Raw genomic sequence first — 14,317 nt, forward strand, 5'->3', positions numbered from 1 at the left:
CTAGGGATTTTAAGATCTCAAGGATCTTGTCTATGTGCGAGTAATCTTCAGATGTTTCATTCGCAGTAGTCAGCTCAAGGGGAGTCGAGGATGATGGGTCACCAGGGTTGATGGGTTTGGCCCAGATGGCTTTATTTTTGAGCTTGGGTTCCGCAACCACGAGGGCTTTACAATCAGTATAGGAATGCCCTTGATTATTGCATTTCTGGCAATACAGGGTGGCATTTTCGTACACAATAGCCTGGGACCATTTTCCCCATTTTGATTTTGGGGAGATAAAGTTTGGGAGAGCCTTGTTAATAGTAACATTGACACAAAAACGAGCATACACCAACCTGGATTTGTTGAGAGTGATCGAGTCCGCTACAACAAAGCTGCCAAACGAGTTTCCTATCCAGCGGAATATTTGTTCATCATAGAACTCCAGAGGGAGTCCAGGAAGCCTAACCCAGACTGGAGCCATGCGGTTTAGTTCTGCGGAGGGGTCAAAATCAGGCTTCCATTTAGCCATGGTTAGGAAATGCTTTCCATAAGCCCAAGAACCCGACAAAACATAGATCAGATCCTCCTTAGTGTTGAACTTGAATAGGAAATGTTAAATATTTTGATATTTGATAATTTTACATAGATTGTTTAAATATAAGTATACTAGTTTTTAAATTCACATATGATAAATAATGATATAATCTGATTGACTCAAGTTAAGTTTGACTTCTTATGTTCTTCCTTGTCACTTAAAGTTATTTTGGCTTTGTCCATACAAGTTTGTATTGTGTCCCATGAAGATTCTTCTATACTTCTTTCGTCTCCTTTTATTTGCCTTTATCTTGCTCTATGTTTCTCCGCCACTTCTTACCATATTCTATTACATTATTTTTTCCTTTTTTTTGGTACACGTGTTTGCTTGTTTTCTTCTCCTTTCATTTTCCTTTGTGTCACCTTTCTCTAGTACATATAGGGTTTATGATATATATCAATATATTTTGCTAGTGACATCCCTAAGTTATCCATCAAAATAACAAACAATTTGCCTAAATGCTTCTTCATATATACACCAAATATTGTTAATTTTTCCTTTATATACCATGAATAAGTCCATCTATCCACTTCATCTTCTACTTATGACATATGACCATGATGAATTTGTGACCTTACTCATTATAATGTTGGATCTTTGGGGTTTTCCTTTTTCCTTCAACACCTGCAACAAGCCATGAAAACCCTATCAGCAAACATGGCCCCAAGTATATTGAAGAAACATTCCAGAAAACTTTAAGAGCATCAAGAAAATAACATATAGAATCTCTTTTTAAAAATAATATAGATGAAAAGCCACCCAAGGTAACCAACTTCCTCCCAAGTTCCCAATCATAGCTTCCATGAAACAAAAAATTTGCTAGAGAAAAAGAAAGAATAGGGTTTAAACTCCCTTCCTTTCTTCTTATTTAGTTTTAGGGTTCTTATGAAGCCCTATAATCCAAGTGTTGTGATTGAATCCATCCAATGGATGAGATTCAATGCAAAACTCAATAGGGTTGGGTGGAAAATCTTAAAAGAGAGTTAATTTAATTAATCATCATTAATATCTACTTGGGGACCATGATGCTAGATACCCTTACCTTGGTGCCCTTTAAAACAACTTAAGAGGGAATAACAATTGAGCTATTACTTGTGCTAGACAACATAGGGTGAATGTAAGGCGTAAAAGAAAGAAGTCACTTATAAAAAGATTGAATCACAAAATGGTAACCATTATATAGGTAATATTAAGTATGGTATTTAGCTAAATCTAGGAAAGATAATCAATTAAATGAATATTATCCATAGAGGACTAGGGGGCTAGCTTTGTTATGTGCAATAATATTTATTTATTTGGATCAAAATAATTCACCATGGTTAAATTAAAACAATCTCACATTAGCTTCATCTCCCCTTATCATGTTGGCCACCTTTTATAAGAAGGCTTTTCATTGTGGTTTATGGGCAAAATTTAATAATGTTAAGGGAGTCAATTAGAGTTTAAAAAAAAAAATCATTTGGGTTTGTTTTGTGTCATGTTTAACCTTTAGAAGGGTGGGGCATGACAAACAAAATCAACAAAATCATACCAACAAATGCAACCCATAAACCACAATCAAGCTCCCTATATCAAACATAACAATGAAGAACATACATCTAGGAACTCCCATTGGATGGGTAATGTCAAATCTAAAAATAGAATAAGGCATATCAATTCTACCAATCAACACTCATAACAAGGTGTGATAAATGATCAAACTATGTAGTATGAAAATAAAATGCAATGATCCATAGATGCAACCCAAATAGTTGTATACTCTCTCACAACATGTCACCACAAATCTCTAAAATCTTATGAACATGAACCTCCAAGGAGAAACCATAGAAAGAAGAGAGAAACCCTATAAACCATAACATGTCCTTCTACCAAAACCTCAAAGTGTTATGCTATGGCAAGTATGGTTTCCTTACAACCCCAAATAAAAAGACTTAATAGAATTCAATCATGTAATCTATTAGATCAAATTAAACATATATATCATATGTAATGCCGACATGGATGTAAGCTTCTCCATGCTAAACATCCCTAAAAATAAATTCTCCAAAACTAACAATCCACAACTCAAGATCTATAACTATGTGAAGATAAATCATAAAACATAACACATCTATAAATAGGAATGGTTAAACAAATCTCATATGACAAATCATTGAATAGACCAAGGGGAATGAGAATTCTCCTCTAGGATAACCAAGTCATCATGAATCACTCTAAGAACAATCTCTTCTCAAGTCCATATCTAGGTGAAGGCTTATTAATCTTCCTAGTGAAACATCATCAAAGAGTACCTATCTCAACAAATGTCTCTAATCCCTAAATAAATCTAGCCTCATGTAAGTCTCCAAGTATACATGAGAGGCTACTAACAAAAAAACCATTCTAAGATCTAAATGTAACACCACACTATCATGAAGCTCCAAGCATATGACTAATGTACTCAATATAAAGGCAACCTGTTGTTTCCCAAATTAACAGATTCATTAAATCCTAAAGGTATGCCAAGTCTTATACTCAGATTTAGTGTTGGATCTACCAACAAACATGATTCAACCAAAGGTTGAGATCCCCTGCACTTCAAGCTTAGTAAAACCTAGGCGGGTCTACCTCAATTCACATAATTTTAAGTATTTCACAACATTAAACAATGATGCTACAACAGATAAAACTTCATGGGAAATTACAAGGGTTTGTGTGACTATTTCTTGACTAATTTTTGCCTTATTTTCCATTTAGAGCTGACATGGAGTTAAAAGGAAAACTAAAACCTAAGTTGCAAATAGGAAATAAAAGACTTTCAAATTTAATATTTTTTAATCTTTCTATGGTTTACACAAGAAAGCACATTAGATAGGTGGCTTATCCATTGGATAGATTCAACATGAAATAACCAGTTGATAATGGCTTGAACACATAACAAGTGATCTTTAAACCATTATTGTCTCACAATAATGAGATCTCTCATGGACATACTAGTAATCTACTTATGAATCCTAAAACATAGCACAATATTTTCAATAATTGACTAAAAGCATATTTAACTTTGATCCTTGAACAAGATCCATCAACCAAATATTTATTAAAACAAATGTCCAATAAAAACCACAAGCATCCTTGATGTTTTTCATTACAAAGAGACTCCATACATTCCAAGGAGACATTACAACATGACATTCTTTATTCTATGATACAAAGTGATTTGCTTGCTATTATCAAAAGATTGGTTAAAACATTTAAAACTTAAACTTAAAGACAACCTAAAACTAGAAAACTATATGTACAAAAATTACCATCCTAGAACCTAGAGAATGGAACCCTTTTCAATGAAGAAGAAGATGAATATATAAGAAAAGAGGCAAGCCATAAAATAAATATGAAGATGAAATCTGGCACCATCTCTTCTAATTCATTTTGATTTGCAACAACTATCCATTTGAAAATTCTCCCTTGTCACACCACTTAGCCTCATTCATCTGCATTAAACGATATAATTGAATATTTGTCCTTTTCCCTTTTCTTTGTTCTTCCTACAAATTTTTTTTCACCTAGTAAAATATATTTAATTGTTGCACTTTTAACTCTTGATTTCTCACTTTTTGCACTTGCATACACATTGCAACAAAATTATGTGTAATGTTTTCCCTTTCATAACATCTCATCCACTAAGAAATGATCTTCATTGAACTCTATAGGAAGAAAGAAAAGAAATATGTCATGCTACAAACCCTAGAGTGCTTGCACATGTAATATTTTGGCTCCTTTTTATGTCATGGTCAAACAATTTTGACTTGTTCTTTATTGACGCATTGTTGGAGCATGAAAAAGGCTTCAACAAGTCTTCAAATTCCATCAAAATAGATGAGTTAGCAACCCTCATCGTTGGATCATTGTGAGGATGAAAAGGCCACATGGATAAGTGTAATTCCAACAAGATACTACTAGTTGTACTTGCGAGTCCACATGACATGTGGCATAATCCCACTAGCCTGCAAGAAAATTAGGCCCTACCATACCTTCCTTGAGGAGGCATGGGAAATCCAGAGTTTTAAGAGGATTTGTCGAAAAAATAAAGGGGTCTCAAAACCATTTTTGGAAGTTGGACAGGTTTTGAAAACTTTCTCAAATGTCGAAACCCTTTTATTCTACGTTGTCATTGCTTTTGTCAAAAAATGAACCGGTTTCAAGAATTGGTTTTGAAAACCTGTCAAAATTCTAAAACTTGACTTAAACCCTTTTCTTTCCTTTTCTTTTGAAAAAATAACCGGTTTTAAGGACTAGTACGAAATTTGCCCCCTTTCTTTTAACTCTTTGTTGTTCCTTGGTATTCCCACTCTTTGTCAGAAAATAAACGAGTTTCGAGATTTGGTTTTAAAACCCGACAATGGTTCTAAAAGCCGACAACTTCAATTTCTTGAAGGACGATGAACTAGTTAGGCTTTGAACAAGTTTTGAAAACCTATTCAAATTCTGATAAGGTTTGGAACATAAGTTAAAAGCTTGACGAGCTTGAAAATAGCTAAGTTTTTGAACTTTTTAAACACTTTCAAAGGGAAAGGGAGAACTTTTTGGAATGTTAGGCATCTAATAATGCATATGATCAAATCCTTGATGTAATAATGTGGCAAAATTGGAACTAGGACTAGGAACCAAATCAATTAAAAGCACTTAAAATTTGCAAAAAAATTATAGGTGCTAATAGAACCAACAAGATTACTATAAAAGCTCCAACCAATATAGAATTAGGAACCCAAACATGACATTGTGATCTAACATATCCTCCTAGGAGATCACATGCAATAATGCATACATCTTACTCTCAAGAGAACCTATATCATGTCAAAACTCAAACCTAAGATCTAGAGTATAACAAGACACAATACCAAACACATTCTAAAACAAAAATCAACATCTCCAATCACATGAACACAGACAATTAAATAATTTTGAATAATTATCTAATAATGGGAAGATAATAGAAATTGATTTATTAAATAATAAATATTATTTATGTCAAGGGGAATTAACTAAATAATTCAATTATTTAATTAATATTAGAGGAAAAATTAGATATTTAAATAATTAAAAATTGTTTGAATTTGAACTTAGAAGAATTAAGTTAAACTAGCATACCTATATTTTTAGAAATCTAAGTAAAGTACGCTGAGAGATATCAAGTTTCAAAATATGGAATATTTATATGTTCAATGATAAAGTATGAAGTGCAATTAAATTCAATGATCGATGATGTTTTTAATTTAATTTTGGTTAAATTTGAATTAATGATAATTAAAATGAGATAAAGGCAATATCATACTTTTTAGAGGTATAATAACAACATTTGTAAAATATTATGCAAATTAAAAATTTGGAATCATTTATCAAAATGATATTTAAAAAATAGAAAAAAAATCACTTGACTAATCATTCATGGAGTAGTAATAACTGTTAAACAACATCTATATTATATTATAATCATTGAATTTAGTCATAGATACAATGTGTAAATAGGTTTTAAAATTTGTGTCAAGTTTTACTTTGTTAACCATTTATGCACTGGTAATATCTCTTCATTTTCAATATCATGAAGAAGAGCCCGAACTTTGATTGTTATGTTGGACTTCACAACATGCAATGAAGGTATCCCATGGTGAGCATGTAATAACCTGAATGATGACATGACTTGATGCATTGTGAATCTGATTGAATACTTAAACTTAAAAGTAGCAAGCAACCATTCTTCAAGTGGTCCTGTGTGAAAACTAATTCATGATTGTCCCTTAAGAAATCTCATGAACTTCATACTGAGTTGTTCAGATAGGTTGTGTTTTTTGATTGTCACCGTTGGCTTAATAGTGACCTTCCATATACGTCTAGCAAGGTAAAGGTTTGGAAGCTCATGGTATTGAGAAATTGGCCAGTCAAATAAATTTATAATTTCAATTTGTAGATTATATTTTTTTACGTCTAAGTTCATTTTCACCTTGGAACCATAGAGGAAGTTAAAGTATAAAGCATAATTATCGATTTTTTAAATTATTCTTTGGTCCATTTTTGTCAATTCTATTGATCATTTTTTCTCTCAACCAGTAGCAGACACTTAATTCCTCTATATACGAAGGATGGTATTGAGTGGAAGACGGTAGTGGTACTTTTTCAACAATTGGTCACCCATGCACGTACATTACATGACATTTTGCTCACCTGCAAGGAAATTATTTTTAACTTTTAAATCAATATTGAATAGTAGGAGATAAATATTTTAAACTTAAAGGCAATATATGTTAAGGTGAGGCAATTAGATAAATTTATAGAAATTTTCTTCATTTGAAGTAAATGTATGTTGTTAAATAGGAAATAAAGTAGAGCAACATATATCTAGCATTTCTCTTATCGTAACAAAAAAAATGATGCAAGGTTACATGATGTATATTTAGAAAATGCTAGTAAATGTTTGTAGTTAAATAGTAAATAGAATATAACAACGTATATGTAGCATAACTAAAAAACTGATACTTTAATATTAAATTATTATTAAGATATTAATTAAATTGTATATATTAATCAATATCAAATTATTATTGAAGTATTTTTCCCCTTTGTATTGTATTTAGATGATGATTATCAAATGGTATAATGGTCAAATTTAACCATTACATATGTTGTTGGTTTAGGTGGAGAACTTCCTGGTTTATTGATAATTTTTTGAATATATCCTAAAGCTCCATTTACATGTCCTGCTTGTATCCAAAGATCTTTAATGTATACACAACAAATGAATTCAACTGGAAAATAGAGAGATAATCTTAATATATAATTGAAGATTGGAATACATTTATAAGATACTGAGAAAGGATATATGAAGAAAGTATAAATGATAAACCAATATTATAATATGTGAATTGTTGTGTACCTTCAAAGTTACACACTAACATTGTCCTTTCCTTTCCCTGGTTTCCTCAAAACCCACAATGACTTTTTATTCTTTTGTAATTGAAGGTAAATAAACACACTTTGTCACTTTAAATAAAGTATAAACAAAATGTTCTAAATATAGAATGAATTATCTATTTGAATGCACAGAGATGTCTTTTTATAACTGAAGTTATGCATTACATATTGGATATCTAACTTGTTACAATAATACACATGCAATTTATTTTAATATAAATTATTTAATTTATTTTAATTTAAGTTAATTTAATTTAGATTATTTTAATTTAAGTTATTTAATTTAGATTATTTTAATTTAAGTTATTTAATTTAGTTTAATTTAAGTTATTTAATTTAATTTAGGTTATTTTATTTTTATTTTAATTATTTTAAATTATTTAATTTAATTCTATTTGCATTAATTTAAAGAAAATCTAGTATATGTTTATTGATTTCTATTTTTATATATAGAGTAATATAATGAAAATTTAAAATATTTAATTTGAGAACTCTTATTATAACTGGTTGACCAGATTAAGATTATTTAAAATATTTTTATTACAATACTACATGTGCAATTTATTTGAATTTAGATTATTTAAAGTTATTTAAATTATTGTTATTTAAGTAATAGTAAAACTAATTGTAATTATGACGGGTGATAACGGGTGTCAATTTTAATCATAGGGGGTTTTTAATTGCACATATCTATCAATCCATTATGTGAGTATTAATACACCTCTCGACATAATTTAATTAAAATATTAATAATTTTTAATTAATAAGGAGGAATAATTAGTGAAATTGACATTCGCAGGTGTGAGACAATTTTAGGTGTGCAAAACTAATCCAAATTGAAGAAACTCCTTCACCAAATAAAACTCTAAAAGTGGAGACTATAGAAACAATTCTCCAAATAAGTAGAGAAAGGACACAACAATGATGGGATATATTCAATAGAACAAATCACGAAAGTATTATCCTTGCGTGGACCTACAAACTTGTACAAGTCATTGAATTGATCAAAGGACTTGACTAAGGTAGAAGGTAAGAAGCTAATTGATTTTCCTTCTTAGCATAGAAGTTTCTATTAGTGCTTCTAAGCACCATCTTATTTTTAGATATTATATACAAAATTATTTTGAATGAAAACATGCAATAAGTTTGAAGTCATATTTTCAATTTCAAAGTTACAATGAAGGTTTACAACTAGAAATGTGGACATCAAGACTACAAACATAAGATTGAACCAAAATAAATAACAATTAATTTTGTAATCTATTAAAACATTACTGATATAAATCTTTTGTTAATATAACATGATCTACAAGAAAATGTTTCTCATTATTCTTTAAATTAAATACCCCTATTTATCTTTATAAATGTCTTTATATGTTTAAATATTAATTTAAAATCTATGTAAATATTAATTTTAAAAGTGAACTACTTTATCGAAATTACTTGGGTTAATTAAATTAGAAAAGGGTGTGATTATATGTCTTTTCACACCTAATGGATATAAAGCGCACACTAGTTGAACTAAAACAATTAAAATAAAGCTTACTTTACACTTGTACACAGTATAATTGTTGAGGCAAAAGAATTAGGTAGATGTGAAAGTAATTAGAAGAACTAATAAGATAGAATAAGAATAAACCAAAACTTTAAAGCTGAGGTGATGGTAGGACATAACTATTGTTAGTGCCACTTCATTTTCATCTTCCTTTGTTGGAGATCAAATTTCCTTTGAAAGTTAAAAGGAGAAAGAATATTTATTTGGGCAAGTAAATCTTTTGCTTCACATGAAAGACAGCCCATTTGCAAATAACCTTTTGTAGTCCTTGTGAACACTCACAAGTTTTGGCATCTTGGTGGCTGCTTTTCACTGCATGTTGTAATATATCAGATAAAGTAGCATGCGTTCCTTCTCCTTCTAAAATGCAGCACCAAGTAGGATGAATATGAGAGCAGCACTGAACAAAAGATGCAAAAGTTCCTTGTCTGACATCACCCATGACGCAATTAGCCTTCAACTTGCTATCCAGCCAGCTCACTGTCTACGTGTAAATAGACCTGTACCTCTGAAGCTCATCCCATTTTTTTCTGTAACTTGTACTCCTCTCATCTATCTTTTTACAAAATGAGAATCCCCAATTGGCTAATGGGGAGAAGCCAAAATTTCTCCATCAGTGGGAGCTACCGTGCACACTTTTCTTTGTGAAAACAATTATTTCTTTGGTGAGTTGTCTGCAGTCATGTAGATTTTGACAAGATTGTTTTCAAATTGAATTGTATTAGGTTTTCAATGAGACACTGTCAATGATCTGTCATGGAATCATGTGACCCATCTATCAGAAGAGGAATGTGTGTAATCTTGATGATGGATCATTTGAGAAAGTAGTATAGTTAAATCTAAAAACAATTTTGTCTAAATTTTTTTAATTAAATTGTGTTTATTTCTTAAATAAATAACATTCAGTGATCAGTCATCAAAATCACATGATTCATCAGTAAAAAAAAAAGTATAATCTTGATGATGGATCACTGAACTATCCTAAACATCATTTAAAAACTAACAAAATTAAAACCACCAACAATCTTATCTAATTGTTTATTTTCCCAAGCATCCACCTAATCAAGAAAAGACACAATAAAATTTGTGGCACACATGTTCATGACTGTCTTAAGTAGCCAAGATCTCGTACTACATTTGAGATGTTTTTGATCAATTTTAATGGATTTCATATCTGGGAAGAATACAATTTTAATCGTTTTCATCTCCAAGAAGAATACAATTTTAATGGGGTTTCATATCTGTAAAGAATAAAATTTGTAACGTGCATGTTTATGGTTTTATTGTAATCTTTTGATTGATTCATTTGTCCATCCGTCAACAGAATCATGTGATCCATCAGACAGAAGAAGAAAATACGATCTTAATGATGGATCACTGAATTATCCTAAATATCATTTAAAAACTAGCACAATTAAAACCAGAAACAATCTTATCTAATTATTTCTTTTCCCAGACATCTTCAATAATATAAAGAACAATAAAATTTGCGATGTGCATGTTCATGACCATCTGCCAAGATCTCATACTACATTTAAAATAGTTTTAAAATCAGTTTTAGTGGATTTCATATCTCAAAAGGATACAATTTTAATGTATTTCAGTTTTAATAGGTTTAATATCTAAGAAGAATAAAATTTGTAGTCTAATATTGATTAATTCGTTTGTCTATCCGGACAATTGAGAGAGACAGAATCGTACGTTACCATTTCAGAAAATATGTAATTTGGTATAGTGGGATAACAACAAAATTGATTGTGTAAAATCTGAAGCTTCCAGAGAGCATCAGTATCATATCTCTGATTTGAGTATGAGGTCCCAACTCTGTCTTCTAACACTGCAAATTGCGCGTGGGTCCCCTCATCTTTCCACCTGACCCCAAAGACAAAAACCCAATTATGTCACCTTTAATGCATATCATTGCTATTAGAGACAAATAGAAGTGCTCGTCTATAATGCAGATTTTCATTCATTGCATTGTTTTCACAATGATTGATTATCAGTAAATAACAAACAGCTTACAGAAGGTTGACATTACTAAAATCCATGGAGGATGCAAAACAGACGAGTAAATGCAGAAGTAGAATAATTATATATGTATTTCTCACAATGCGAGATATACAAAGACAGGATACATACATGAATATTTGTAGCATGTACAAGTGCATGCGCTTAAAAACTTGCGTGGCAACTCTTTCAGATTTAGAGCTGCAATTATTCTGCTCTACATAAACCTACAATCTGCTAATTGCTGAGCATACTATTGCTCTACAAATATATGTAAACCTTCAATGCAACTACAAAACGTGCATCGTTGGTTATGGTAGCATACTGAAAAACCTGTAAAACAAGAATCAAGAGGCCATGACGTCCTGTATGACTTGTGGATCCAAAGAAGGCATTTTGGTGAGGCAATCATCCAGATCATTGAAGATTGAAAAGGAAGGGGCACTCTGCAACGGCATAGAATCGGCCTCATTTTTACAGGGCGATGATGCCACGTCTGTTACTGAGGAGATATTGCTAGCTGCAGGGCCTTCACCTTCATGCTGATTCTGGTTCTGTTGAGAGAGGCGCTGGCGAATAGCTTGGACCTTGGCATCTACAGAAGAGTGCAACAGAGACAGAGCATTCCAATTTGAAGACCCATCTCCCCAATTGGCAGTCAAAACATGCCTCAAATCTGGGAAATTGAGCCTAGCATACTCCCCTCTCAGGTTGTAGGCTGCTCTGTCATATGCAAATGCAGCTTCTTCTGCAGTATCAAAAGTGCCAAGCCACAGCCTGGTTCTATTCCGAGGCAGCCTTATCTCCGCTACCCACTTTCCCCAATGCCTCTGTCTTACCCCTCTGTACAGCTTCCCAGGCTTGGATATTCCACTCCTGTCAGATACTTTCATTGGTTGCCCTCTAGGGGCCAGAGCCTGATGATTTCTCAACTGTTGCTTATGATAATTGGACAACCCCAACAGTTGCTGCTGCTGCTGCGCCATAACTAACTGCAATTGCAAACTTTCCATCTGCTGCTTTCTCTGTAAGTTGGCCTGAATCTGCTCAAATATTTCTGCAATGCCCAACGGTTGTTCATTTTGAAAGGAAAAATCTGTCGGAGAAGAAGCCCAACCCAGTTGAGTTCCAGGCATGGACTGCAAACCCACATCTATATATTGCTGTTGATTACTACTACTAGTGCCTGGTAACCCTTCAAAACTCGGGCACCAGGCCAAATCTCCAGCATTATCGTTTCCACTCACTGAAAATTCAGAACCGGAATCTGACACCCTTCGAACAGAATTAGCACAGACGTCCGGAATCCTGGACTGGAACATCATCGTCTGATCTTGCTCTAGGCATGATGAGTCAGACAAAGACATACCCGCAGGCTCATCGTTCCGTGCTAATTCTGCCCTCGAGCTCCTCAGTCCAATTTCCGCATAGGGTTCTAGGGCCTTCATGAGTTCCTCACTCAGAGGATCTAAAAAAGCCCGACCTTTCATGCTTGGAACATGAGATGGAAACTCGCTCTGGGTAGCTCCTGCCATTTCTAACAAAACAGAGTATCTCTCTTTCTCTCCTATATTGTGCACCAGAAACTAGAGAATCCAAGCAAACAAATGCAGAACAAAAAAACCTCAAGATCTAAACACAAATGCAGAAAGTCACCTAGATCTAGACTTATCTACCAGAGGAAACAAAAATTTATAACTAGCCAACAGAAAAACTGAACTAAGCACTCTGTCTGAGTGCAGGAGAGGTCTTCAAAAAGCAACCTCTACCCTTATCCTAAACCAGACCCAGAAGGATTTTCAAAACACCTTCTATCCTGGCAGACCTACCGACCAACTTACTTGATACAGGTCTAAGAAAAAAGCAATGATCTACCTGCGGCAAATTGCAAGCAGACTGTCCAGTGCATCAGATGGGACAGAAAAACAACCCACAAACATGATGCCCACAATCCATGACCTAGGTACAAAACTTAGACAACCTAAAATAAACTACCAAAAAAACCCAAAAGCAATCACACAATCATTCACAGAATTAAATGGGTTCTTCAAAAATGCAACAGAGCACACAATCAGACACAGAATATAATTCATACGCATGAAGAATGGGATTGTAAGAAGCGGGGAGGCAGAGAACAAGGGGGGAAAATATCACTCTCGACTCTCACCTCACCAGAAGAAAATAGAGTTAGAATGGATCAACTGTTAGCTCCCCAGCCTCCATATATAGCCCATCCGCCCTCCTTTCTTGTCTTTTCAAAACAAATTAACAATTTTATGGCCTTAATAATGATTAGCATTAAATTCCCCCTTAATTCATACGCCATGTCGGTAGTCGATTCTTCAGTAGAGATCTCTAAATTTCCCGACTTTACTTTGACTCTTTACCGGTCAACTTACTCATTTGCCGGTGACAGTGCGTTCTCGCCGGCAATCTTTTACGGAGTGACGCACTATATCCGCTCTCCAATTCCTCTGTGACACGTGTAATAAACACGTGTACACGATAGTGATTGCGCTATTTTTACGGCCGAAATGACACGTAGCGTTGATCGCATGGTAGGTGTTTGACCATATCTGATGAACACGTGGTGCTGGCGTGGGTGGATGCTCACGGTGTGTTTAACTCTCTTACTAACCCTTTTGCGGCCCCAAAAGCCAGCTCTCCAATCTCCATGTGACCGCTGGTATTAACTTTCTCACGTCCTTACCAGCTGTACAAAGGATTGTGCCATTAGATCAAAACTATGTCCTTTTCAATCAAAGGGTCATGGATATTAAAAAGTTATTCTATTCTATATATGAATTGTTTTAACAATGTTAAGAACTGTGTAGATCATTTCTTAATGTTTATTTTTCAAATAAAATAAGAGATGGTAATTGATAGTGCAAAGGATAAAAGTGCATATTAGGTTTTTAATTCTTTTATTTTATGTCATTTTGTGTTAGATGTCAGAGATCTATTATTTTGGCACTTAATCTAATCTGGTTGGCATACCAATGACACCTACTCTTAAATCTATGGAGCTTGGGAGATTAACATCTTTAGCAATAGATTAGCATGTATATGCATATTGAATTTTACTAAATGTGACCTAATATATCACTTTGGTATTAGGAGAAAGGGGATATTGCAATTAACATGTGGTATAAGTACATATTGGATATTGGAAAGATTGTATAAAAAAGGAACGAGGTGTTTGTAAGTGGCATTTCAAATCCTCTACATAT

The 14,317-nt window shown here is 33.1% G+C and overlaps 1 protein-coding gene across 1 annotated transcript; it reads right to left on the bottom strand.

Moving 5' to 3' along the window:
- Window positions 1-10,703: 10,703 nt before the first annotated feature.
- LOC131072398 (ethylene-responsive transcription factor ERF057) lies at window positions 10,704-13,291 on the bottom strand. Its single transcript, XM_058008522.2, has 2 exons — window positions 11,220-13,291; window positions 10,704-10,952 (listed from the first exon to the last, which is right to left on the bottom strand). Exon 1 carries the CDS (start codon window positions 12,620-12,622, stop codon window positions 11,435-11,437), a length of 1,188 nt encoding a protein of 395 aa, XP_057864505.2. The 5' UTR covers window positions 12,623-13,291; the 3' UTR covers window positions 10,704-10,952; window positions 11,220-11,434.
- Window positions 13,292-14,317: the final 1,026 nt, after the last annotated feature.

The sequence above is a fragment of the Cryptomeria japonica genome, chromosome 7 (genome assembly GCF_030272615.1).
Source record: "Cryptomeria japonica chromosome 7, Sugi_1.0, whole genome shotgun sequence".
NCBI classification, from domain to species: domain Eukaryota; kingdom Viridiplantae; phylum Streptophyta; class Pinopsida; order Cupressales; family Cupressaceae; genus Cryptomeria; species Cryptomeria japonica.

Excerpts from the sequence above, each read along its gene's own strand:
- LOC131072398 (XM_058008522.2), bottom strand. The coding sequence starts at position 12,622 with ATGGCAGGAGCTACCCAGAGCGAGTTTCCATCTCATGTTCCAAGCATG.